At 51.3% G+C, this 25,088-nt stretch overlaps 6 protein-coding genes across 6 annotated transcripts; 2 read left to right on the forward strand and 4 right to left on the reverse strand.

Moving 5' to 3' along the window:
• Positions 1-55: 55 nt before the first annotated feature.
• Positions 56-3,964, reverse strand: BC939DRAFT_226728 (uncharacterized protein). Its single transcript, XM_051550823.1, has 2 exons — positions 3,758-3,964; positions 56-3,641 (listed from the first exon to the last, which is right to left on the reverse strand). Exon 2 carries the CDS (start codon positions 3,599-3,601, stop codon positions 89-91), a length of 3,513 nt encoding a protein of 1,170 aa, XP_051416805.1. The 5' UTR covers positions 3,602-3,641; positions 3,758-3,964; the 3' UTR covers positions 56-88.
• An 865-nt stretch (positions 3,965-4,829) lies between these two features.
• On the reverse strand, positions 4,830-6,549 carry BC939DRAFT_438255 (uncharacterized protein). Its single transcript, XM_051553814.1, has one exon. It carries the CDS (start codon positions 6,515-6,517, stop codon positions 5,069-5,071), a length of 1,449 nt encoding a protein of 482 aa, XP_051416806.1. The 5' UTR covers positions 6,518-6,549; the 3' UTR covers positions 4,830-5,068.
• Positions 6,550-10,190: 3,641 nt separating this feature from the next.
• On the reverse strand, positions 10,191-14,152 carry BC939DRAFT_438261 (uncharacterized protein; the record flags this gene model as incomplete). The annotated part of the gene is made up of 2 exons (XM_051553815.1): positions 13,548-14,152; positions 10,191-12,965 (listed from the first exon to the last, which is right to left on the reverse strand). Coding segments are annotated over exons 1-2 (2,674 nt in total), but the record flags the coding sequence as incomplete, so codon positions are not given.
• A 1,621-nt stretch (positions 14,153-15,773) lies between these two features.
• On the reverse strand, positions 15,774-17,501 carry BC939DRAFT_499252 (uncharacterized protein; the record flags this gene model as incomplete). The annotated part of the gene is made up of 2 exons (XM_051559922.1): positions 15,774-16,816; positions 16,985-17,501. The coding sequence occupies 2 exons, from the start codon at positions 17,499-17,501 to the stop codon at positions 15,774-15,776; spliced, it is 1,560 nt and encodes a 519-aa protein (XP_051416808.1).
• Positions 17,502-18,248: 747 nt separating this feature from the next.
• On the forward strand, positions 18,249-20,460 carry BC939DRAFT_419419 (uncharacterized protein). The gene is made up of 4 exons (XM_051553056.1): positions 18,249-18,424; positions 18,521-18,577; positions 18,687-20,130; positions 20,239-20,460. Exons 1-4 carry the CDS (start codon positions 18,354-18,356, stop codon positions 20,350-20,352), a joined length of 1,686 nt encoding a protein of 561 aa, XP_051416809.1. The 5' UTR covers positions 18,249-18,353; the 3' UTR covers positions 20,353-20,460.
• A 50-nt stretch (positions 20,461-20,510) lies between these two features.
• Positions 20,511-24,705, forward strand: BC939DRAFT_226862 (uncharacterized protein). The gene is made up of 5 exons (XM_051550825.1): positions 20,511-22,460; positions 22,582-22,764; positions 22,863-23,467; positions 23,574-24,267; positions 24,370-24,705. The coding sequence occupies exons 1-5, from the start codon at positions 20,693-20,695 to the stop codon at positions 24,627-24,629; spliced, it is 3,510 nt and encodes a 1,169-aa protein (XP_051416810.1). The 5' UTR covers positions 20,511-20,692; the 3' UTR covers positions 24,630-24,705.
• The last annotated feature ends 383 nt before the right edge of the window (positions 24,706-25,088 follow it).

A 25,088-nucleotide genomic window follows, 5' to 3' on the forward strand; every position in this document is an offset into this window, starting at 1 on the left:
TGATGACCTGGCCTTTATCCGTACCCGCTTCATATATTTTTTTTCCTTTTTTTCCCTTTTTTTCCTTTTATTATTCTATGCTAACAAGTTATGTGATTTCTTTGGGAGGATTGGAGTTAGTCAAATCCTCCAGCGATTTCAATGCGCTTGATTCCTGGAAGGAAATCGACTCGCGCACGACGCTCTGGAGACGCTCGACGTCGTACCAACAAGTGGTTGTGTAATCAACGCCCGTGATCTCGCTCAGACCTTGGGACGCGACCGATTTGGATCGATACCAACCGGAGCGTCGGTTGCCGCGCGTTGGAAAGATTGGATGCGAGTGTTCGGCCGAGAAGGGGAGGACGGTCAAAAGTGAAGAAGTATACGGGATACCAAGGTCGTTTGAGATGGACTTTTTGAGCTCTGACGGTTGAGAGCCACCGTTGGACCCTGAACAGGAGGAGGTCGAGGAAGATGTGGGTGGCCCCGAATGATCAAAGGAACTGCTTCCTGATTGTGCTTGGGGTGGGCCGGGGTACTGGTCGAAAACAAGAACCTGGCTGGTGCTGTTCTGGTGATATGCGCTGGATGCTGGAGGAGCGAGGGTCATCTCACTGTCTTGGGACGAATCGGAAGAGGACTTGGAGATTAGGGGATGGTTATCATCTAACAAACCCTCCATCATGGCTAGATCGGTGCTGGAACTGAGTAGCAGGTTTGTGCTGGTGCTATCTCTGGAAATACCCGCGAACGAGGCCAGTGTGGTCGAGCTGGTTAACGGTAGGTTGTTCCTCGAGCACGACGCGGACGAAAACGCGGATGCTTGGTGGGTCATTCCCTCCTGACAGATGTCCTTCTCCAGCTGATTTAGATCAAACCAGTGCGGCCATGTAGCCGATGCTGCTGCATGCATTGTTGCTACGGCGTTACTATCCATCCTCATCAGGCTTTCCAGACTAGCGAGGTCGTTTTGAGCAAAGTTCATATCGGAGACCACTGAAGTCAATTCATTGGTGTTGATTCCCAGATCATTCATACCGCCGTTGCACTCGGAGAGTGCTCTGATAAAATCAGCGGCCGCAATGGTTTCCAACGGCGATGACGCGCTGCCAGATACACTATTCGTAGTTGCATTAGCGATCGAGGGCGCAGAGACAGATGAAGACATGAGCAAACTGGGATTCGGTGCTCCCTGACCGCTACCTGGCATCGGCGTGGCCAATGTCTGGGCCAGGCAAAGGTTGATCGTTGATACTGACTTGTTCATGGATTGGTAGTGCTTGGAGTAGTGGACAGCATACTCGGCCTCGTCCATGTGAACCATCTTCTCAGCGACCTTATGTCGAGGATCGGTGGCACTGACCGTGGCACTGTTACCGATTCCTCCGAGTCCTCCGACTTGTGTCAGAATTGCCTCTGTAACCATGGGATTGTCCTCCTTAAACACGCTTGTCGACTTGTACGGGTGAGTCCGTGGTACGTTCTTCTTCTTTCTCGCGGGATTGTTCAAGCTAGGATTTGATACAGTGCTCGCCTTACGACTACCAGACGCCAGTGTGGAGCTGATTGAGGCCACAGAAGCGCGACGAACGAGCTTGTTGTTGTCCGAGGGCTGCTGGAACGATGGCGCGGATACCGATGTCGTCATTGATCTCTGGTTACCTAAAGTTGCTTGAGTCCCGATCCCAGCGGACCCGTTCAGTGGTAGCAGGTGCTTGAAAGGTGGCTGGATTGATTGTGTAGAAATTGCGGAGTGAGTACCGTTCATTAATCGCTGTGTTTCTTCCTCAGAGCCTGGAGCGAGATCCAGGAACGGAATCGTGTGCGCGTAGATCGCTTGCAACAAGTTCAGATAGACAGGGTCCTGGTTCATGCTGCAGGTGGTCTCAGGACAGATAGGAAGAATCTGGACATAGTTGCCGTAATAATCATGGCCGATAATTTCCAATCCAGGCACAACAGTCGGTGAAGCCAAGTACTCATACAGGGGCTCTGGATTGCCGCAAGGCGCAGGGCCGCGATAGTAAGTCGCTAGATTCGATGGCGATTGTGCTGTCTCTGCTGAAGAAGGAGAAGGAGAGGTAGAGAATGCTGGAGATATTATAGGCTGATTGTTGGTCAAGGCGAGAATTTCTGCACTGCTGTATTGTTGCGAGGGAAGGATCGTTTGCGCAGCCACCTGCTGCATATGGCTAGAGAGTGAGGACCATGGCATCTCAGCGGACATGTACGAAGGGGTCGCTGGAGGTGCAGGGAGACTACCGACGCGTCGCTTTGCTTTCGCCTTCGATCCTCGTCTGGACTGAGAACCCTGTCCCGGCTGAGATGACTTTTGCTGCTTAGACTGCACCAACAGTGCATCCATCTGCTGAACTTGCTGCAGAGGCGCGCCTTGTTGCTGCTGTTGAAGGACCTGAGATGTATTAGACACATTGGGCTGCTGCATTATGGACTGCTGGAGTTGTTGAAGATATTGGATCGTTGCAGATTTGGTGGCGTTTGACATTGGCAACGACATCCCAGGCATTCCAGACATTCCAGAGACATCACCGGCTGGCCACGCGTCAGCAGTATTCAGTGCTGGCATGACATCAAAAGGATGGACGCCAATGGAATAGGCAGTGCCCACGGAGGTTGAAGATAGGAATGATGGAATAGCGGAAGTTATTTGGGTCGTAAAGTCCATGTTAGTGGTGGAGTCGCCAGTAATTGATGGTCGGAAGGCCGAATCCGTGGGAGTAGGCAGGTACGGGTCATTCATTCCCGGACCCTGCGCGTCCAATGTGCTCTGACCCATCCCTAACCTCTGAATTGTCACGTTGAGCGGGGCCGCGGTTACCGAGATATTGTGGACATTGTTGGGCACCGAATGCCTCCTGGTAGAGTTTGAGGTGTTCGAGCGTCGTTTTTGAAGCGCTCGTGGTTTAGGCGAGTTAATATCAGTGAATTTGACCGCGTCGCCATGGCGTTCGTTGGCCGAATAGAGGGTGTGAGCAGTAGTAGATTTAATGAGCCCACCGCTAGGTGGCGGGGACATCATAGTGTGAAAGGAAGATCTTCTCGACAGATCCAAGGGCACCTTGCAATTTGCAGGCGGTGTATCATTGAGGACGTAGTCGGGTATGTCGCTCTCTGATCCTGCAGATCTGGAATGGCGTGCATTGAGGCGCTGTTGATTTGACGCTGACGGATTTGGTGACTGGAGTTGTTGCTGTTGCAGCTGTGAGTATGGAGAGGCATGAACTGCTGGTGTCAGAGGGGTGTTAAGTAATGTGCTGTGGTCCGCGTTGTAGATTGAGCGGTGCAAATCGGTGGAAATGAACAAATCCTTGTGTTGAAGTCGCTCTCCAAATGGTAAACTGGCTGGCTTGATCGGAGGTGAAAATATCTCTGCCATGTTGCTGCTGACGTTGATTCCTTTGGAGACGTGCCTTTTCGGCGATGATCTCGCAGTGTCCATGGAGTTCATGACCTCGTCCCTGCCCATTTTTGAGGCATAGCTTTCGCCAATGCTGGTCTTCAGTTGGTCGTGGTCGCCATTGTAAATCGGTTGAGAGGTATTGGAGGAAGGAGAGGCTATGGCTGGGGTGGCGGATTCACCGTGATGAGATGAAAGCATTGCCCCTGAAGTGCTGTGTTATCCGTTCGATTGGGTGATGCTTTTGGTGGCAAATTATTTGAACCATGGTGACACAGACAAATCGCGTTAGAAAGGAGACGCGCAGCAAAACACAACGTATCCGTCGTTCATGTCAAAGGAGAGCCTCATCATTACCGATTAGAAGATGCAAAGGTACACAGGAGAGTATCGATTGGACTATATAAACTAAGAGGTGCAGCTGTAAAATGAAGCAGGGGAGAAGGATCTTGGAGAAGAAATTAATATGGTAGGGCCATAGCTCGGACTTTGGGAGACTGTCGGCGAGAATGGACGATCATAGAAAAGAGATAGTAAAGAGAAAGAAGAAGAGGGACAATCGATGGTGCTTTGCAGCATTGGCTAGACAAGAAGGACTACATGAACCGGATAACGTGAGCAGGACTGTGAGTATCGTAGAACAACCTGTCCTCCCTCCCTTGCTCCAAATCCGCTAATTCCCCAGACTTGAGAGGTTGCAGGTCGTCATAACGATACCAAAGAACGGCGGCGTCAGTCGTCAGGAAAATCTGGGTCCCATCACGACGCGTTGGAATCATGGACAGACGACAAATGGGCATCTCGAATCGCAGCCATTAAAAAAAAAAAAAAAAAAAAAAAAAAAAAAAAAAAGAAGAGGGAAACAATACAAGAAATAGGGATCCGGTGCATTGAATATGTTGTGCCGTTGGAGACATACACATATGAGATGTATATGTATACTTACGTGCGTCCTGGCAGCCGGAGAGAGGTCATGCCGGCCTTCCGGAGCCATGCCAATACGCCCTAGATTGCATTATTCACCTTCAGGCGTATTTTCTCATGCACGCCATCCCACCCACAGGCTGTTTTGAGTACCGAGAGACTAAAGAAGGTGGCATCAACAATGCGGCCTAAAAAGTGTGGGGAAGAAAGTATTTCAGGCCAATTCTACCCATTCTGCTTGCGTCTTCACCGTAAAAACGCCAATGGTCCGGCCGATTGGATTACATATTACGACATAGCCGTGTGTTTTTACATATATATAAACATTAGTATCGACACATGTGGTGGAAAGACCCACTGTCAGGGGCATGCGACATAACCAAGTATGTGGTTGAACAGGTAAAGAGAACAGTCGTCCTTCCATTGTCGAGTACCTTCAACAATGAACTATAAAAGATGACAGGGATTGGAATAATAAATTTTCCTTGCTTCTGGTTCTCCCTCACTTTTTGTACGGTCAAGCAGATCAGGAATACCGTTGTTGGATTTGCATAATCAAGATCGTCCTCAGCTCAGCGGTTTGCCCCACGATTGCTTTTTGGGTACAGGGGGGATCCAGGAGCATCGAATCCTACGCGAAACAATAGTCAAGTGCATCGGCATAGAAAATCTACTTGCGCTCTGTGACTGATATTACGAAAGATTGAATGAAAAGCGTTCAGAAGATAGGAATTTTATTGTACACTACGATGCAGATGGAGGGGCAAAGCACAGCACGGTAGTGATATCATACGAGATGCCGCCTTCCTCCTCGCCCAGCTCGATAAATGCCAATAGCTGATCATTAAAGTACTGCATCGCCGGTGCTGGCATTCCTGGATAGCTGGAGAGGATCGCGAACATCGGCAGCCATTTCTCCACACCTCCTCTCAAGAACGCCTTCCAGCAATGGTCGAATGTGTATTCTGAAGGCTTCACAACACCCAACTCGACCAATCTCTCCCAATACTTTTTCAGAGCAGTCCGAGCATGGGCCTGGAAGACCGGAATGGCAACGTCCGAGATCACCGTCTGTCCCAAGTCCGTCGTTGGCTCCCAGATGCAGACCTCAGACCAATCGTAGATGGCCAAGTCCGGAGACGTTGAAGACTGTGATCTGTCCAGGATCATGTTGGCGGCATGGAAATCACCGTGGGACAGCGTGAAGGGTACTGATCGGTCCTGCAGTCGGCGTTGTAGTGTCTCCCAGGAAGCGCTCGCCAACGACTCGTCTATTATTTTAACCAGCTTTTCTGAATACTTGACTGGATAGTCCTCGCCTGAGGCCATGACTTTGCCTTTTTCCCACGCACTTGCGCTGGCCTGAATGCTCCACTCCCAGCGAACCCGGTTGGTACCACGGTACCACCCCGCAGTCTTGAGCCAGTCCAGTTGCAAGAGTCTAGAGTCGTTCCAATGTTGAGCATGGATCCCAGCAGCGGTGATAAACATCTGCTCGAGCATAGCCACTGCAGATGGCAATGTGCTCTTATCGACTGATGGCGGTACTCCCCAGATCTGGTTTCCAAAGACAAAGTTGACGTCGACTGGAGGTAGAGCTGAAGTGTTTGCTTCAGCACGTCCACGGCGCTGCTTGATATCCTCCATAAGGATAACGTACTCGCCCAGCCATGGCGATGCGTGTGCGTAATAGACCTTTGGCAGAAGCGTACTGGGTGTCAGTTCCTTGGCGATATCCGAGGTGTAAAAAATAGCCTCACGCGTCTGACCCGAGATGATGTTGCCTAGCCGCCTGCGAAATCCGTCTGCACTCTTCTTCAGGATCAAGTGCAGTTCCTGTGAATCTTGCTCCGAACCTGTTTCCTTGGATCCATTGCTAGACCTGTAGGTGACAAGGACACGGGTCATGACGCCAGCCATTCCGCGGTTTTCATCCAGTCCTTTGCATTCTACATTGGTGATGGTAGCACCCTTTGGAATTGCCTCTGCAGCAAGCAAGGTCTTCTTGAGCCATGAGATCGAGATATCGCTGTCGCCGGGGTTGGGTGCGTGGCCGAGACCGATGGCGGAAGAGAAGACGATAGAGACAAGGTGGCGACGGAGGGTTGCATAGGCCTGGGCAGCGACAGCCTGGAGCGAATAGTAGCGATAAGTAGTCCTAGACGTGAGCATCGAGGATGAGGTGGCTGTCATATTGCTGTCGTTGTGCTTTCTTGAAATGCAAAATAGTATGCAAGCTACGTGGAATATCAGCTATTTCAAACAAAAATTTTCCGCAGTAGACTCCAAGCAGTCACCGAGCACTGCGGATTGCGGCGCGATATCCCTTTGGAGTCTTTGCTGTTGCTTTTGAACAGAGCCCTCCGAAAAGGAACAAGAACTATAATAAGCTTCCATGTCGTAGCACCCATTGCCTCCACGTGGCACCCAGGGCTTTCCGCAAAAATATATTGGTGGATAAAATTATCGTGTTCGGAATTGGTGACAATTCAAAGGCGACCTGGCGACTTCCACAAGATATTCAGCTGCACCTCAGACCCCATCATTTGCAACTCCATACCGATCCTCCTCTTCAGACACCTGCGATCATGCGGAAGAAACAATCACGACATTCTCAAACGACACAAGGTTAGTCCCCAAAATGCATGAATCACGGTGTAGATCTTTCCGGTTCCATCGTCTTGGAGGCAGCTCTGTATAATGGGCCCTTGAGCCGCAGATCGGAGCAAGGCTCCGCGAGGAGACGGAGAGCCAGCCAGACAGTCTTCGCAGTGGCCACGGTGTAATAGGACCACGCGGGTGTGCCGTAACTTCTCTCCATGTCAACGACGTTGTAGCTAACATAAAGCGTACTGTAGCCCCAATATATGAGAAGAAAAAAAGTTTTGTCCGAGAGACGCAAAGCATCGCGTTGCAATCTACGAAGCGTTCAAACGCTGGAGGTCTAGCAGGAGGGAGACGCCATCTGTGAAGGACAAAGGAAAGAGACTGATGGTAATGGTAGCTGCGAAGTTCGGCTGCATTGGAAAGGACTTCTCCTCACGAAAACTGGATATGGCTGGAATCGTCGCCTATGGTTTCGACATGGCGCTGCTTACGGTAGTATACCTGAATATCAGGTAAGGATGTTGACGTTGCCAACTCTCCTCGAGTTGCATACCAGCATATTTACCTTGCTTCCAGCCGCCTTCGTCGCGATAGCTTGAGCTCCACCCAGGTGATTCGCACAGAGTCCTGAATGTGTACCGTCGACAATAAAAAAAACCCCCCTTCCAAGCCAGAAGGAGCTCGTCCTGAGTCTCGAGGTCAGAAGATATCACCCTGCTATAGGAAGCCCAAACTCGACATAGGGAAACGGATGGAGATGACAGACGGGCTCAGTATATGTCTTGAAGGGAATAAAAAAAAAATGATAATCGGTAGCCATAGTCCTCGGGATAGAGGTCAAGTCGAGTTGGCAGGCTTATAGCGTTCACTACTAGTCAAACACGCGTAGTCGAAGTAGGATACTCGTGCCATGGACGGCATGTTGATCATTATGAATGCACGGTCATGAAGATCGGACATTTCCTCGCTTATCTTATTGGGCCTAAGTCCACTGGATAGGACACTGCGATGATTGCACAGCATGGTTGGGGTTCCAAAGAATAGAGTGTATAGTAAGGTTCCTCGATTCACATGCCAAAAAGCCCATTCGATCTAAGTCAGCCCCTCGTAACCATAAATATGCGATGTGTCGTGTTTCCCCAAGTCTTTAAAAAGGATATTCATACTATCGTTGATCAAGAGTATCAGAATGTTCTGGATATTGAAGCCGTTAGAGCGAATGAATTTCGATTATCATTTAATGGCAGTTTCAAGATCCTGGAAAAATGAACTGACGACTTTGTAAGAAAAGATCCTCGTCTGATGGACTTGCCTGAGCTGTGTACGACAAAACAAGGGTCGAAGAATGGCAAAGCCAGCGAATCGGGCGTTCGTGTGCCTCGAGATTGGATGCCAGAGATGGATAGACAGGGTCTATGTGGGTGCTCAGAAGCTGGCTAATATTGGTCTCGAGTGGATCAGTAGCCTGTCTCGCCCAGAGCCCCTCCGCCGGCCCCAACAAGAATAACTGTACAGGCCGTATCCGTTAAAATTTATCCTAGGTGACTGTCTCTCTTTCCAGATGAGACGGTCTAAGGGAGTGGATTGATTTATTCAAGCCATCCTGCACAGAAGATTGATTTTGAGGCCGTGCGCGGTCGCTGTGCCCCCCTGAACCCCCTTAAATGCTAAATTAGTGGCGACTGGCCAGAAAAGGAATCGAGCGTTCCCTTGCCGAAAAATGGTCAGGAAGCATATTTTTTTCCCTCTCATCGTCCAGGAGATCTCACGCACGGCCGGCGAACGCAGCCGAGCAAGCCCCTTTTAACAACCACTTTGCCAGCTGTAGCAATGAATGATGCAACCCGGTAGGGCATAGGGCGACACAGCTAAAGAGGAGGACATCACCTCACTAGACATACAGAGATTAAGGCGGTCCAAAAAGAAAAAAAAAATCCCTTCAACTCTCTGAGCGCCTGTTACCTTTACCCCTACGTTCGCAACAAGCACGTTTTGCTCTGCCCTCAGCGCCAGGGAAATATCCACCCGCACTCATTCCTTCCGAATCTTTCCATTGCTCACTCTCGTGGCATTAGGGCTGTCGGTGAATGAAAACAGGGTGGTCCTGCTCAGACCGATTGTTGAGATTCAAAGAACGTACTGTACATGTACTGAACGAGGACTACGCGTCCCGCTTTTTTTTTTTTTTTTTTTTTTTTTTTTCCTTATCGCGATGTTATTTATGGTTTTCTTTTTCTACGGAATTTCGAACTCCAGCAATCTTTCAGGGCAACCCAGCCCCCGATGCATCGGTCTTGGCACTGGCCACACAGCTCTTATCTCTCTGGTCGCACTATAGCCGGCTGTGTAAAAAGACTAATAAACACGTAATAGACAACCATTACTACAGATTAGTCTAGATGACGAGCAAAAGATCGATCCCAGCTGGACATCAATCCTGACCCCGGCAAAGGAAAGTATAAATACACCCAACGACAACCGCCCATTTCCTAACGCCCTTCTCTCTCTCTCTCTCTCTCAGCACACTCGAAAAAACAACAACCAAAAAACCAAAAAACCACACCTCAGCCATGCAGTCCATCAAGCGCCATTCCAAGAACTCTTCCTCGGTCTCCCCTGACATGACCCCTCCTGCCTCACGCCGAAACTCCATGCACAACAACAACAGCAGCAGCAACCAGGGTTGTGGTAGCCCTCGTCCTGTCAAGAACGACCAGCAGATTCGTGACGCGATGATGCAGATCTGCATGTCCAAGTGTATCCTCGTTCACCCTTCACAACCCTTCGTCTTGTGAAAGAAAGAAAGAAAAAAACGAAAAAAAAAAATCCATTCAACCTGCACCTATCGGCAGTATGCGAACCCTCCCCCTCTCCCCATACCGCCCACCTCTCGCCTTGCTTTGCTTCTCGGCTGGAGAGAGGGGGGAGGGTGTGTGTGAAGGGCATTAGTTCCGAGCCAGCGACCTGCTTCTTTTTTGATCAAGCATCGATCGACATTGCTTCCAAAAAAAAAAAATACACCTGGAGGAGCCCCCTCCCCCTTCGAGTCAAGAATCGATTCCCCTCTAGCCCGGTTCTCTGCTCGTCTTTTTCTTCTTCTTATTCCCCTCCCTGTCCCTGCCCTCTCCCCCTTCCCTTCTCTCCTCCCAATCTGAGGGGGTGGGGGTGGGGGTGGGGAGGGTGGAGGGACGCGCTTTAGCCTCCATACCGATCTATAGCTGTTATTCATACGAACCGAAAAAAAATAAATCTTTTTTCACGATTATATTTTTGAATGCTTGTATATATTTCTACACTCTTCTGCTGTTGTTGTTATTATTGCTATTGTTGCTATTGTTGCTGTAGTTGCTGTCACTGTTTGCTGATCAAGACTAGCTTCTACAGAGAAAAGAAAATGGGTCGCATACTGGGGTATAAGATGATAGGATGACTATGTACAATGTTATGAAAAAGGCTCACGCCTCGAATGATATATACAGAAAAAGAAAAAGAGAAAAAAAAAATGGGTGCGCAAAAAAATAAATTGCGTCTACACTACCAAGGGCTGGAATTCGTATCGCGACTTTGGCACGAGCATGAACGCAATGTGCTCACAGGGATCCTGGAGCTCCGATTCAATCATATTCTTCTCCCTCTCCGCCTCTCCCTCCTCATCCTCCCATTGCTGAGGCAACACCTCCTGGGCCTCCACCGCCAAGGGTGAGAGACACTGCTGCTGCTGCTGCTGCTGCTGCGGGAATCCCGCCGCAGAAGAAGAAGACGACGACGACGACAGCGATGACAACGACAGGGTCGCACTCCCCGATCTCGAAAGCGAGGACTTTTGTTGTCGACGATGCCTGTCCTTTCGGGTGAGCGACAAAATCGTGGCGATCTGTCTACGCATCGACTCGTGTTCCTCCTCATCCGGGACCGCCTCCGATCCCAACACCCCCGATAAGGATGGCACGGACGCAGCAGCCAACGGGCGCCTCTCCTCCTTGTCCGAGCCCTGGGCTTGGAGGCCGTGATTGGGATCGATGAATGTGGAAAAATCCAGTCCGCGGCCATTGGCGAATCGCAGCGAGTTTCTGTGGCTCGAGCGCGACGGGAGTGTCTCGGCACGGGCGCCCATTTGTCCATAAGGAGAGGATCCCGGTACACGCGTCGTCTTGGATCGAAACAGAGCCAACTGCCTGTTCACCTGGATCAGCTCCGGCAGTGTCTCGGTTTGGGATGCCTTCAGCTGATTCTGCTTCAGGATCTCAATCGTCTCCGGGCCGGCCTGTAGGGGTTTGAAATCGGACATGTGTCCCCCGCTGGCCACGAAGTTGGCACCGGACCGTGATCCCAGAGAGCGTCGACCCTGTGGACAATCGGGAACGGGGGTCGTCTTCGTTCCAGCAAACGAATTGGGTCTGCCGCCGAAGCGTGAGCATTGTCTTGCCAGGGAACGGAAGGACGGCGTCAAATGCTGTCTCAGTGTCTTCTTGTGGGTCATCACTGCCTGAGTAGTCGTGGTCGAGACCGCTACATGGGGTGTCGTACGGACGACTTCAGTGGCTCTGGCAGGACTGCTCCTATGTGCGACTGCTGCTCCCTTTGTGTCCTCTGCAGGCACGGGGATTGCAGCGCGACTGGGGTTTTCTTTCTTGATCAAGCTCATCCTCTTGGCGGCGGCTGAAAGCGAAAATGTGTTGGATCGACAGAGCCCCAGCACGCGAGAGGTCTCGGTGGAGAGGACGGCTGGCGAAGCCAGTCGGTTGAGGGAACCGGTTCGAGCGACCGAGGCATCTTGATGAAGTGGTCGTGCACCATAAACCTGTGCACCGTACTGCAGCTGCGCCTGTTGGAGCTGCAGCGCCATCTGTTCCTCCTCTTGTTGCAGGCGCTGATAATAATAGTGGCGTTCCCACGCGAGCTCCTCGGCCGACTTCAGAGGCGCGCCACAGGCAAAGGCGGTGTCGACAGCGGCTGGCACGGTCTGGTATCGGTGGTGCTGGACCGATTGTGCCTGGACACGCTGTTCGACATAGGGAAAGTGCTGGATTCGGTAATGATGCAGTTGAGACGAAGGGTTCTTGTGCTGATCGTACATTCGGTGCTGATCCGCCTCCGATTTCTCGGCATAGGACCGGTACCCGCACATGGGCATAGATGTACTAGGGTTCGATAGTGAGCTAGAGCGACGATGGGTTCGTGGGCGAAAACTCACGGCGCGTTCATCTGAACAAGCAGACGGCTCCCTGTCAATGTTCTCGTCTCTTGACACCTCGAGTTCGATATCGCTGTGTGAAAAATCCTGATGCTTGAGCCATGTTGTCACATACTCATCCTTGACGTGGCGGGTTGGAGTAGTGTTGACAGCTGTTGTACTGTGGCGGGTGTATGTCTGTGTTTTAGGGGTGGTATCTCTAATTGCGAGGTATTGTGAGCGATCATGCTGCTGCTGTGAAGGGTTGGGCGAAGCTTGTTGGGAGCGCTGTTGTTTGCTCAGAGATTTCCTCTTGCGCAGGATCTGTCGCCTGGTCTGCAGGAGACTGAGGAAGATGACGGTGAGGGTGATTGAGAGCAGAGTTGCGACGGCGGTTATCTTTGCGCGCTGGCGTCGACGGGCGATCTTGTCGGCCTTGGAGCGAGAAGAGCGAGAGAGGCTTTGCGGAAAGGGGAAATTGGGTTGCTGGGAGGTGAAGCAGGTACAGGCGCAGGCTGACTTCAGCAGAGGAAGCGTATGGGCTGATGAGGAGTGGAGCGTGGGCGAAGGCGGGGGGGAGGGCAGCGCTGTTGCGTGGTCGATTTCGCTGCCTGGGGATTTGCAGTCGGGGGCATTCTTCCCGCTGGTCGGGAATGCTGGGATTGGTGGAGGGAGTGATGAGGATGTGCAGCACGGGAAGCAGTCTTCGCATGTGCCGTCAGCGGTGGTGAGGTGGGGTGTGGAGAAGCCGGCGGACGAGGCCGCAGAGGAGGGGGCCGAGAATGCGGCAGAGGAGTGCGAGGACTGGGAGTTGGTGGATGAGGATGAGGCGGTGGAGACGTTCCGGACGAGGGCACGCCACTGGGAGACCGAGGAATGGGTGGGGATGGCATGAGCGGGCAATATCACGTAAGATGGGGGAGGGAGGGAGGGAGGGAGGGAGGGAGAGGGAAGGGAATGCACATGAAAGAGCGAGGGAGGGAGGGTCATAGTCAGAGTTGGCGATCATGATGACGAGAGAGAGAGGGAGAGAGGGTGGGAGAGAGAGAGAAAGAGAGAGAGAGAGAGGATAAGGAATTGCGATCGTCATAGATAACCGTTGCATGGATGTACGTTGTCAACGCGAGGTCATGGACGCGGGCGCGAGATAGAGGCCGGCAGGAGACAGGAGAGAACCCGTCGAATCAGGACGGCCAGGGGTGGTGGGGGGGAGACAGCGAGGGAGGGAGAGCGGAGAGAGATAGAGACGATGATTAGGTTCTGGGTCTTGTTGTTGTTTGTCGCAACAGAGATACGTTTCATAACCACCACATCATCCGCGAGGACTAAACGGCTAGACTGCATTTTCACCTCTGCAGTCGCACGCCCTCTCGAGTCTTTTGCAGAACAAATAACAAATAACAAATAACAAATACAAAATGCGGGGCCAGTCAGTGGTCGTACCTTGCGGGCTGCGTTTGCATAATAGTGCGTCTGGAATCGCTCTTGCGCATTCAGCACGAGCTCGCTCACTACCTGGCGCGGGTGCTTCGATCGGGCCACTCGGGAAGAATCTGAGAGGGCTAGGGTGAAGAAGAGGCTGTAGCGGGCCACGATGGGGGCGATGATGTTGGACATGTTGTGGGTTGTGTATGGGGCCGCAGAAAGATAGGCGGGTTGTGTTTTAAGTGGATGCTGAGCTATGAACGGACTGGCGATGTGTCCATAGACGGGGTTGTCCTTCCCAGTGCTCAGCCAAGTAAGGCAGGAGAGTGAGAGACGAAGGTTAAAGTAATGGCAGGGGGGAGCAGGGGGTGCAAAGGAGACGCGTAGGTTTTGGATCGTGCAATCTGATAGGGTGCCGTCGTTTTGGTGGCGATACGCTCGACCGTGAGTGAGTGAACAGGTGTGTGCGAGGGGAGCGAGAGAGAAAGCGAGAGAAGGAGCTATGTAGCTAGAAAAGAAGGCTGCGGGGGTGTGTAACGGGAGGGGGATGGTCGTGCATACAAACAGCGTTTATAGAACAATGTCAAGAACAGAGCTGACAGAATCGAAAAGGAAAAAAAAAAAAAAAAAAACTAGACAGGGGGGTGCGGATCAATAGGACACCTTTATATGAATTCTGCCTTTGAGCGTTTTTTTTTGTTTTTTTTTTGTCTTTGCAAGCGGGAAGATGACGGAGATGTTTGTAGGGCTGAGTTGGCCAATAATGACGAAAATAAGAAATAGAATAGAATAAAGAGCACATAAAATAACGAGGGAGCACAGAGCACACTGGAAATGAACTGGACATGACCCACTTTGCTCTTACAGGTACCTCCTTTGCTCACGAGCTGCTGTATATCGAGTGAGCTGGTCGGGCCTGAAACCGATCCTGCTTCATTTCCGACCAGCACACCTCTTCCGCCCCCGATCGCGCTCTACGAAACTTGGCCACCCGCCATAGCTGCCACTGGCAACCTGTAGCGGATAGTGTGGTTAGATACAGGTTATGTAAGTCCCACCCCATACACCCTGCTTATGAGCCGCGCGTCCTCTTTCCAGGGACATTTATTGCGGGCTGGTGTTCCGCATGAACGATGCGACTGTGAGTGAGTTTTATTCCAAAGGGCGAATCACCGCCGCGCGCTATTTCATGTTCTATACAGACTGGGAGTGAAAAAAAAGTGCAACCTGCCCTAGGCTGAGGGAAAGCAAGACCGGGCAGAGCAAGAAGAGGGGTTTGCAATTTACTGGGAAACAACCACCGAGGAGGAGGTTAAGAAAAGGGGGAGGTGGGGGGGGATAGAGAAAAAGGAACAAAACAAAAAACAACGGTAAACAGGTATTATTTCCGATGGATCCTTCAGATGCTCCCTTTTCCTTCCCCTCCTCATGTGCTAAAGAACGCTCCATCTTCTCAACAGGATCCAGGTCTTTGGAAATCTGATTAAAAGAAGGGTCGAGGCTCTGCGGCCCCTCGGACAAGTCGCGGCTCATGTGTGGCGTTAGAAGTCACCGCAAACCAACGCGCAGTTCGATCATTTGTGGACGCCTCTTTTTTGAATTCCCGTCAAGTTTATCGTCAGCCTCGGTTGGTCAGCCTTTCCGCCAAAGAAATCTGGATCTTTGGACCATGCCGATCAGACCCTAGACAACCCCGGAAGATGGACAGGTACACTTCTCATATAATACCTTAGATATTCTAGGATGGCTATACCTCCTGAGCGCAGCGGAGCTGTGCCACACTCTCTTAAGAATTCTTGCAAACCTCCGAGGAGTAATCACGCAAGAGGACTGCGGGAGAAACTGGGTAACTGCATATTTTTGGCATACCAACCCGCACTAAAGATCAAACGAACCATAACAAACAAAACAGTAAATTCAGCACCAGCATCGGTATCTATCAGCAAACAGCGATATTTTGCTTCCCAAGCTTGCATGAGAAAGGGCTGATCCTCTTGCAGCTGCGAATGGACCAATCAAACACCTCTTACTCGTGTCCTACAATCCAGTGCTGCCGGCTATATCATCCACGCTGCAGTTTCGTGCTTACACCATTGGCAGTGCTCGCCGCTGTCACTCATTCTGTGGAACTTTATTGGGCAATTGAAAATGGGATAAAAGGCCGCCAACAAAGCAGCGTTTCCTGATGCTTAAAAACCCGTCGACAATGGTTGGACAAAAAAAAAAAACTTCTGCCTTGAAAACTCAGTAGCACCACACTTTAGGCCTGACGTCAAATGCACACTCCTTGTCCTTGAAGGCGGGGAAGATCACCAGGGCCACCTTGCCCTCAGGGTTGCTCTTCAGAGACGTCTGCATAGTCTCTTCATCAAATGGCGTGTTCAACGGAATCGCCACAGGAGTAATGACAGACTCGAGTCCAGTCATGGCTATTGCGAGCTCGAATGCCTTGTTGCAGATATCCCGGATCTTGGCCTGCTCGTTCGCGTTTGTATACACCTTGGAAATCAATCCTGAAAGATCCTCAGCAGTCGTCGCCACCTCCTGTTCCTGCCGAGTCTTGGTGGCGGGGTCGTCTGCTAACATCTTGCAGAGCTGCTGCCTCCAACGCACAGCCGACTTTTCGTTACGCACATGCATCCAGTCGTAGATCTCCTTGAATCCCTTGTTGTAGTCAAAGATGGAGCTCAGAGGTTTGTCAAAGAAATTCGAGATGAGCGTTCGCATGACCACAGACTCCATATAGAGGTTCAGATGGTAAGACTCCAGTTTATCCTCAGGAACCGGGAACCCATCGAGAAGACCCGAACTCTTGAAATGCTCCACTGCGACTTCCTTGTTGAGATTCACAGAGCGCCCTCCTTGTGCCTTTCGGATCAAATGCTCGATCGAAGCCTTGAGCTGCGTCAGGCGGTCCCTGATGGTGCCGTGATCGTCGTCTGTGGCACGAATCATCCGCACATGTTCCAGGTAGTTCTTAGACATGACCTCATAGTCCCTGTCCCGCTTGGCCAGCTTTTGCTGAAGATCCATGTACTGTCTGTGGAGATCATGATAGGCGCCTCGAGTGCGGTTGAGTTCGTCGTCCGCGCTCTGCTTCTCCATCAATGTCTCGTTCAAGCTCTCCTTCAGGGCGTGGTTCTTAGTGTGGAGCTCCTCAATCAATCTGTGCAGAATCTTGTTCTGGAGCTCCTCCGTAACCTGTATTCCGTTCTCCTTGGGAGCCGCATCCGGCGCAGCTGGTGCAGTTGGTTTGGACAGAGTTGCCGCGGCACTGGCTGGTCCATCTATTGCGAGGTTCAGCAAGCGGTAAGAACCTCTTCAATCGTCCTCTCTCTCCCCCCTCCCCCCTCGGTGCAGAGAGAATTGTTTTATCTTGTGTGGGACAGAGCCGAGGCGCTTGGTTTGATTTGACACAGTAATGGGCAATGGCTCCCAAGTCGCGTATCGCTCACCTTTGTCCTCAATCATTTCAACATCAGAGTCGACGTCGTCCGTAAGCGTTGCTGTGATGTTCATGGTAACAGTTGGCGGCGCCGAAATGGTAACGGGCGAGGCAGGGCTGGCTGCATTGGCAGTGTTCGCAGGCTTTGCAGTGTTGAGAAAACTGATAGAGTTGACAGGGTTAACAGGGTTAACAGGGCCGGCTGGGCTGACAGGGTTGACAGGACTGGCTGGATTAGCTGAGGATTGAACTGGGGTCACCGGGATGGGAACTTCTGCGGCGACCTCTGCAGGGACCGAATCCTGGTTCGTGGTTACATCGACCGCAATGGGCTGCTGAGGCGTTGACTTTATATCGGGCATGGTGGTTTCCCGAGTAGGCGAGGCCTTGGATGTACCTTCGAACATGGGCTCGCTGTAGAAGGCCGAGTTCTCTGTGTTGAGGTTGACGTCTACTTTGAGACCCGACGAAGTAGGCGAGGCCGGGTCGGTGGGCGGGCGGTCCTGCATCGGCTGCGGGGTTGTCATGGAAAGAGAGATGAAGGAAGAGAGGGGGAATTGTGTCTGACTGAAAAACTGGGATGAAAGAGAGAGAGTGTGTGTGTGAGAGACGGGTGTGAGAAATAGAGCGATGGCACGCTAGAGCCTTGGACTAAACAGTCAGCCAATGTGAATCTTTCTCTTTGTTGTGGCGATGAGGGGGGCCCCGAAACAAATGAAGTTGATAGAAACCCCTTTCGCAAAAAAAGTCCATGTCACGCAGTATGGGAGGGAGGATGGCACACGCGCAGAGCAAATGCCTGTCTGCACACGCACTGCACACGTCCCCATGCAAACAACAACACCAGCAGCCGATCGACTGTCTACTTCTGGCATCCGCACCCCCGCTTTTAGACACACCGCCTGGGCTCCTACCCATATCGGTTCCCCTGGCAGCCCCTGTCCCTGTCCCTGTCCCTGTCCCTACTGCCGCCCCCGAGCTGCTCGAAGCGGCGTGCTAGACGTGACACAACATCAACCACCAGCACACACACGCCCTCGCCATCGACACCCGCTATTTATTTTATTTTATTTTTTTGGCACAGCCCACTCTAACGTCCGCCTTAAAAATCCTTCTTGTCTGTCGGCCCAATAATGAAAGTCAATAAAGGCGCGTGCCATACTCTCGAAGCTTCAGCCCCGCTCAGGTCTACTTTTTATGATATTCAGCATGGTCATAGCGAGGGGACCCATCAGTCGACCTTTAAAAGGGCCTTGAACATCCTCCTTGTTCTCGCCTGCATAGGTTGCAACCACTTGCCAAACACTCTTCTTTTTTTTCTTCTTTTTTTTCTTCTTCTTTTCCTCTTGCTCATTCGCATCTCATTCCAGACATTCACAATGCAGCAACAGGTCTTCAACCCAAGGGACTACCCTATTATTATGGCCATCGACTTTGGCACGACCTTCTCGTAGGCGACGTTCCTTGTTCGAAATGAACTTTAAACGTCTCGAAAGAGTACCGCTCCTGAATCTCACGCAGCGGAGCCATTTCTTGTGAACCATAGGGGCTGTGCTTACGCCTATGCGCAAGACGAAAAAGAGGTGATTGACATCACGACTTGGTAAGTACGAAGCTCGCCAGCGTAGCAAACCATCCAAGCAAGGGGGGTGTCGCCCGTCTCTGACCCTGCCTAAACGGTCGGATTGATGCTTTGTACCGATTTGCTACAGGCCTAAACAGATTATTCAATATCCCAAGACTCCGACCTTGAACTTGTACAAAAAGGACGATATTGAGCATAAGCTGGTCGCATGGGGGTGGAAGGCGAAACTAGAGACCCTCAAGCCCACCGCTCGACAGCACACTCTCCTCTCCCAATACAAGTTGCATCTAGACGAAACCATGCATAACGCTCCCTTGGAAGTTGACATCACTGTTCTCGAGGCTATTTCGCACTATCTGGAAGCATTCCACGAATACGTCCTCGGTGAGATTATGCGTGGTTTCGCTAAGAACTTTCAGCGAGATCATTTCCGGTACTGCCTGACGGTCCCGGCGATGTGGTCTGACAAGGCCAAGAACCTTATGAGACAGGCCGCCATCAAGTCCCACCTCATCAAGGAGACCGATCATCCCGACCGCCTCATGTTGATATCGGAGCCAGAGGCCGCGGCCCTGTATTGCGAGCGCAAATGCGACCAATTCGACCTTGGCCACGGGGACCGCTTCATGATTTGCGATGCTGGTGGAGGAACTGTGGATCTGATTGTCTTTGAAATCGAGGTGACTAGCGCAGGACGGCGTCTTTCCGAAGTGACAAAAGGTCACGGTGCCTCTTGCGGCTCAGTCTTCCTGGATCGCAACCTGCGTCGTCTCTTGGAACAAAGGTTTGGTCACTATGCTGCTAACTTTCCAGCAAACATCATCCCCAACCTAGTCGACACGTTCGCGGACGCGATCAAGCCGCAGTTTGATGGAATCGAGGACCAGTTCCTGCAACTGCCTGCGAGCAAGTGCTTTGAAGACTTGGAGGACCCAGAAGCAATGGGCATTGATGACGGCTACCTGGTCCTCACTGCATCCGAACTGCAGGAGAACGTTTTCGAGCCGGTGGTGAAGAGTGTGCTGGCGCTTATTCAGGAGCAATTGTCACAGTCCAAGACCTGCTCGGCCATTTTCTTGGTCGGTGGATTCGGGTCCTCCAACTACCTCTACAGCCGTGTCAAAACACAGTTCAGCAGCCAAGTCGGACTGATCTCTACCCCACCTCGTCCTGAGCTGGCTGTCGTTCGCGGTGCGGTCTGCGTAGGCCTGAATCCCCGAGTCGTGACAGCACGTATTGCGCGCCGGTGCTATGGCATTTCATCGGATCAACCGTTCGAGAGAGGCAGGGACCCGCTGGCGAAACGCAAGTTCGAGGTGAATGGCGTCTGGTGCATAGACCGATTTACTGTTTTTGTCAAGAGGGGCCAAAAGGTCAACGTGGATGAGTGCATGTCGCGAGAGTTCTCGTTCACAAAATACTCTGAGGGTCCCGAGGATTACAACGTTGCCCTGTTCGCCGCGGATACCGATGGAGATCCACCAAGATATACCACCGATGTCGGAGTAATCAAGTTAGCTGACATTCCAATTCCATGCCCACATCCACCTCTGGCCCGCCTGGGATCTGTGGTACGCTTTAGCAAAATTTTGACATCAGAAGTAATAGCTGTAAATTGCCTAATTGCTTGCCGAATAGGAGATCTAACGCGAACATTCTTTAATATTACGGCATATTAGGTCAAGGTGAAGGTCATCATGCACTTTGGTCTAAACGAGATCAAGGCAGAAGCAACCATAGGTAACCTAGTCTACAGCACTGTTCTGCAGTTCGACGCGGTGGACACTTTTTAAATACCTACATACCAAAGCATAACGTCCAGCGTCCTTTGATCCGTATATCTGGGAGTACCAAAAAAAGAATAAACTGCTCTTTGGGCGTCGGGCGTCACGTGCTGGCACAAAGCTTCACTCCAGTCGACTTTAGCATCATCACCACCGCGCCATGCGAGCGCCACTCTACCATCCTTCTTAAACCTTCTCTGACTATAGACGCGAGCCAAGGTAATGGCATAGCCGCTCCACCATGTCTACAGGAGTGGGACTTCATCTCGAGTATTAAACCTGTCCTCCCACACAAACCTTCTTTCTCACAGTGTGACCCTTCGAGAGACGAAAGGACGGACCGTCAAATATGAGCAGCTTCTTTGGCGCCCAAGGCTCGGGCTCGGGACCCAATGCCAACAAGTCATCATCAAACACCAGTGGGAGCAGTACCGGCGGTGGAGGATGGGGTAGCTTCCTGAAACAAGGACTCTCCACTATCGAATCCAAGCTGGATATGGTGCTTGACATCAATGTTCCCATCCCTGGCGGCGCTTCAGGAACACTCACATCATTCTCGCCGCATGCGACAGTATTGCCATCCAGCATCACCGGCGCTTCGTCGACAAAGGATACACCGCCCAAAAAGCAGGAGCTGCCCCGACTCTCAGGTCGAAGCGATTCCCAGGACTTGGATGAAATCAGCGCAGCGGAGGATGATCTCAACAGCCGGTCCAAGGCAACTGCTGCGAGGAACTCGGGCTCCGCATTCAGTAATAAAGGCGAGGACAAAAATCAGCGAACATCCGTAAGCGTTTCAAGGGAGGAGGGGCCTCTGGATGACTCAAAGCCCAGCACCAGCATCGCAAGGGACGACTCCACTGTAACTGTAGATCCGTTCACAGGAATGGTCATCACTACTCCTGGAATCATGCGCATGTCAACACCACCGGTCTCGGGCGGCAACTCTGCTGCTGCTGCTGCTGCTGCCGCTAACCGAGAAAGATTGGAGCAGAGGATGAGGGGAATTTTTAAGAAGACGAACGAGTCGCCATCCTCGGCCGCCACAACTCGGTCTCCAGCAGCCTCACCTTCACCCTCGGTACGACAGTCAATATCCACGGAACCAGAAGACAGCGCTTCAGGAAAAGAGGACCCAGATAAGGGTAATGGACAAATCACCAATGTGGTCACTGCAATTAGCGAGGAAAACGCTCCATCAGATGATATAGACGTAGCTGAAGACAGCTATCAAGAAGTAAAGGAGTCGAATACATCAGAACTGCCGTCCGTGGAGGCGAGTGCTGATGCTGGAGAGGCCGTGGAGAAACAGGAGGACAAGGACGCAAATGATGAGGCCACGCAAAGCGCCGTTACAGTCGACAAGACCACAGACGAATCAGCCGGTCCGGAACAGGACCCAGAGATGCAGACAGATAATGCCAAGCAGAGTGAATCTTTGCCGGAGGAGATGATTTCTGAGGACAAGGATCAGGATATCAATCCCATACAACAGGACCGGGAGGGCTCCGTAACTACAGAAGAGACGATCACAGCAAACGATTCAAAGGAGATCGAGGTGCAATCCAAAGAAGCTGAGGAAGCAAAAGATCAAGAGGGATCGACAGATAGTCTAGTAGTTGACAAGACAGAACTCACCCCAGCTCGCTCATCTCTCGACAACGAGCCGGTCAAAACCACTGTACCAACTCAACCAACCGAAGCGGGGCCCGCAGATTCTGTCTCAAAAGAGCCAGCTCCTGTATCGCAGCAGACGTTGGACAAGGTCGGCAACACTCAAAAGACGGACAAAATCGTCGGATCTATCACGTCTGACGAGAATCCCTTAAAGAAAGTACTGGAGCAGCGGGAGGAGCAACTTTTCAAGGTCATGCAGGAACAGTCATCGCTTCTGGAAAGGTTGCGCGATCTAGAGGACGCAAAAGCAGCTGAGGATGCACTGAAGGCAACCAAGGTCGCAGGTCTGGAAAAGATTATCGAATCACAAAAGAAAGAGCTCGAGGTCGCACGCGGATCTAACCTGGCGAGTCAACCAAAGTCGATTCAGAAAACTCTAGAGGAACAGCGCGCATTACTTGAGGAGAAAGACGAGCAGATCCGGGGACTCTTGGAAGAAGGTAGGCTGTATGCACAGGCTAAATGATAAGCGATTCAAATATATGTATGGTTTTTTTATTTTATTTTTTATTTTTTAAGGTATTCATTGCTAACGGACGAGTTGTGATCTTATATCTATAGGCGAGGTTCTGTCGAAGAAGGAGTTCAAGTATTTGACGTCGATCAAGACCTTGCGGACAAAAAACATTGAAGCTGAGAAGCTGCAGATGGACACGCAAAAGAAGCTGGACAGGGCGCTCTCGGACTACACTGATTCCCAGGCCAAGCTCGGGAAAATAATGGACGAGAACAAGCAGCTGAACGGTAAGGGACATATGCCCAGGGAGGGGGCGTTAATACGCTTTTGGTGAAGATGCCGGCCCATGCAACTCACCCCGACTCGGCCTCTATTTCCACTATAGATTCCGTAAAATCCCTGCACGATATCAACCAGCGACAGAACAAGCAAATGACAAAGATGGAAGCAGAGCTCCTCCAGGTCAAGGAGGAGAAGGCCAATCTACAACTGGGGCTGGATCGGGCACGACAAGAGCTCGCAGAGGCCCGTAAAACTTCTGCTGAGCTATCAAACCAAGCACACGCTGCAGCACTGGATCGCGAGATGAAACTTAACGAGGACCTGAACAAGGAGATAGACGAACTCAAGGCACAACATGTGGCGGTTGAGAGGAACCTTCATCAGGAGATCCAGGACCTTCGTGTTTCTCTTTCCAATCGAGAGGAGCTCGCGGGAGAGAAGGAGGACCAGCTCTGGATGGAGATCAGGAGCTTACAGGCGCGTCTTGAACAGAACGATAACGACTCGTATGACCTGCAGGAGGCACTAGATGAGGCTCGTCGACCGCTTCTGCGACAGATCGAGGTCCTGCAGAATCAGCAAGGTGCTGCCAGTCGTAACTGGGACAAGATTGAGAAGACCCTTACCCGCCGTGTCACGGAAGCTGAAGAAGATGTAACCAAGGCGCAGGAGCGAGAAAAGATTACCAGAGACAAAATGGATGAACTGGTAAAGAGTCGATTTTATTTTTTTCGGGGCGTCCCTATGACATCTCTGCCATCTCCTCTCTAGAGACTAATCATGCCCTGTATTACTGTCACTTGCTTTTTCTTAGAAATCGCAAAGCGCAGCCCTGGAAGCACGCCTCGAGACGCTGAGGGTAGCGGACACACAACTTCGATCAGAGATCAATGCCAACAAACGACTTTTGAAGGACAAGGAGGAGGAGACACGTCAGGCGCAGTCCGATCTCGCCAAGGAACGCGCCCATCTCGAGCGAGCCATCGAGGAAGCCAAGGAGGACGCAGAAAGGAAATTGCGCCTGCGACAGCAGACAGAGATCGACAAGCTGAAGCAGCAGATCCAACAGCTTCAGAAGCGACAAGGAACTGTGGACGACGGCTCGGAAGTGCACCTGTCGGCTGGAAGTTCAGCGGCAGCCCCACGGCCGTCGTCCTCTTCCATCTCTGCGACAGCTTTCTCATCGCCCATGTTGGCAGGCGGTCCTCTAGTTATGGGTGGATTGAAGACTGCTCTGCATGGAAGCGGCAACGGAGTCCGCGCGAGCTTTGAGTCGATCACAAGCCCTGCTAGTCTGGACGGGATGCCACCCTCATTATCGCGGACCAGCTCCTCCCAGACCATGTCAGGAATGAGCGCGACAGCGTCGTCTATGGGCCTAATGGGCCTTGGTAGCGGCGCAACTGGTCAAGCTGTGGCGATCGAGAGATTGAACACAGTGGTCCGTCAGCTAGAGGGCCAGGTTACCTTCTTGAGCGAGCAAGTGCGTACTGCGAACAAGAACAAAGGTAATGAATTGACGATACTGCGCATGTTCAGGATCATAATGTATTGAATATCTATCCTCCCCTCTCCTGACAACTCTTTTTTAACGATCTCTTGTATTCTAGACGAGCTCTCTGATGAACTTGTCCGAGTGGCCATGGAGCTGGAGGAGCTGCAGAAGCAGGCAATGCGGGTCCCTGGTTTAGAGAAGGAACTGGCCTTGCTGCAGGAGCGGTATAAAGCTGCGTTGGAGATGTTGGGCGAGAGGACTGAGGAAGTCCAGGAGTTGAGGGCGGATATCGTCGATGTGAAGGAAGCATATCGTGATCAGATCAATGAGCTGCTCGGGCAGCTTGAGCAGTCAAGACAGATCAACGCTCGGTAAGGAAAATAAAAATAATAAAATAAAAATACATATCCCTTAGAGAAAACCGTAATAAATAAATACTTTTGTCTCGTCAATATCGTTCATGGAACTGGATAGGGCTGTTCACTGCCACAGGGACATGTTTATTAAGCCATGCTACAGTTTCGCCTCTAGCTTTTTCTTTTGTTGGACTGATTAGCAATTGAAAAGAAGCTAATTGTCTTAAAAACAATTCATCCTCTGTGCTTTTTCCCTCGTTAGCCCACTTTCGATACAGAAGACAATACGGCCGAGGGGGACAGGGTCTATTTTGCGCCTTAAAAATTATCTGATTTCTAATACAGCAAATTTTAGGTCACCTCAAGGAACGATTCGATTGCTGCACAGCAGAAACGCGAAACAATAATATTTTTTTTTTTAAAGTTAAAGAAAATGACGCGAACAAGCAAGCACATCCGAGGACAGATCATCCTCCAC

This window comes from Gamsiella multidivaricata, assembly GCF_025024155.1.
Source record: "Gamsiella multidivaricata strain RSA 2152 chromosome Unknown BC939scaffold_5, whole genome shotgun sequence".
Lineage (NCBI taxonomy): Eukaryota > Fungi > Mortierellomycota > Mortierellomycetes > Mortierellales > Mortierellaceae > Gamsiella > Gamsiella multidivaricata.

Coding starts and splice junctions, on each gene's coding strand:
- BC939DRAFT_226728 (XM_051550823.1), bottom strand. CDS start 3,601: ATGCTTTCATCTCATCACGGTGAATCCGCCACCCCAGCCATAGCCTCT.
- BC939DRAFT_438255 (XM_051553814.1), bottom strand. CDS start 6,517: ATGACAGCCACCTCATCCTCGATGCTCACGTCTAGGACTACTTATCGC.
- BC939DRAFT_419419 (XM_051553056.1), top strand. CDS start 18,354: ATGCAGCAACAGGTCTTCAACCCAAGGGACTACCCTATTATTATGGCC. Junction 18,425..18,520: donor GACTTTGGCACGACCTTCTC/GTAGGCGACGTT, acceptor TGTGAACCATAG/GGGCTGTGCTTACGCCTATG. Junction 20,131..20,238: donor TGGCCCGCCTGGGATCTGTG/GTACGCTTTAGC, acceptor ACGGCATATTAG/GTCAAGGTGAAGGTCATCAT.
- BC939DRAFT_226862 (XM_051550825.1), top strand. CDS start 20,693: ATGAGCAGCTTCTTTGGCGCCCAAGGCTCGGGCTCGGGACCCAATGCC. Junction 22,461..22,581: donor CCGGGGACTCTTGGAAGAAG/GTAGGCTGTATG, acceptor TTATATCTATAG/GCGAGGTTCTGTCGAAGAAG. Junction 23,468..23,573: donor GAGACAAAATGGATGAACTG/GTAAAGAGTCGA, acceptor GCTTTTTCTTAG/AAATCGCAAAGCGCAGCCCT.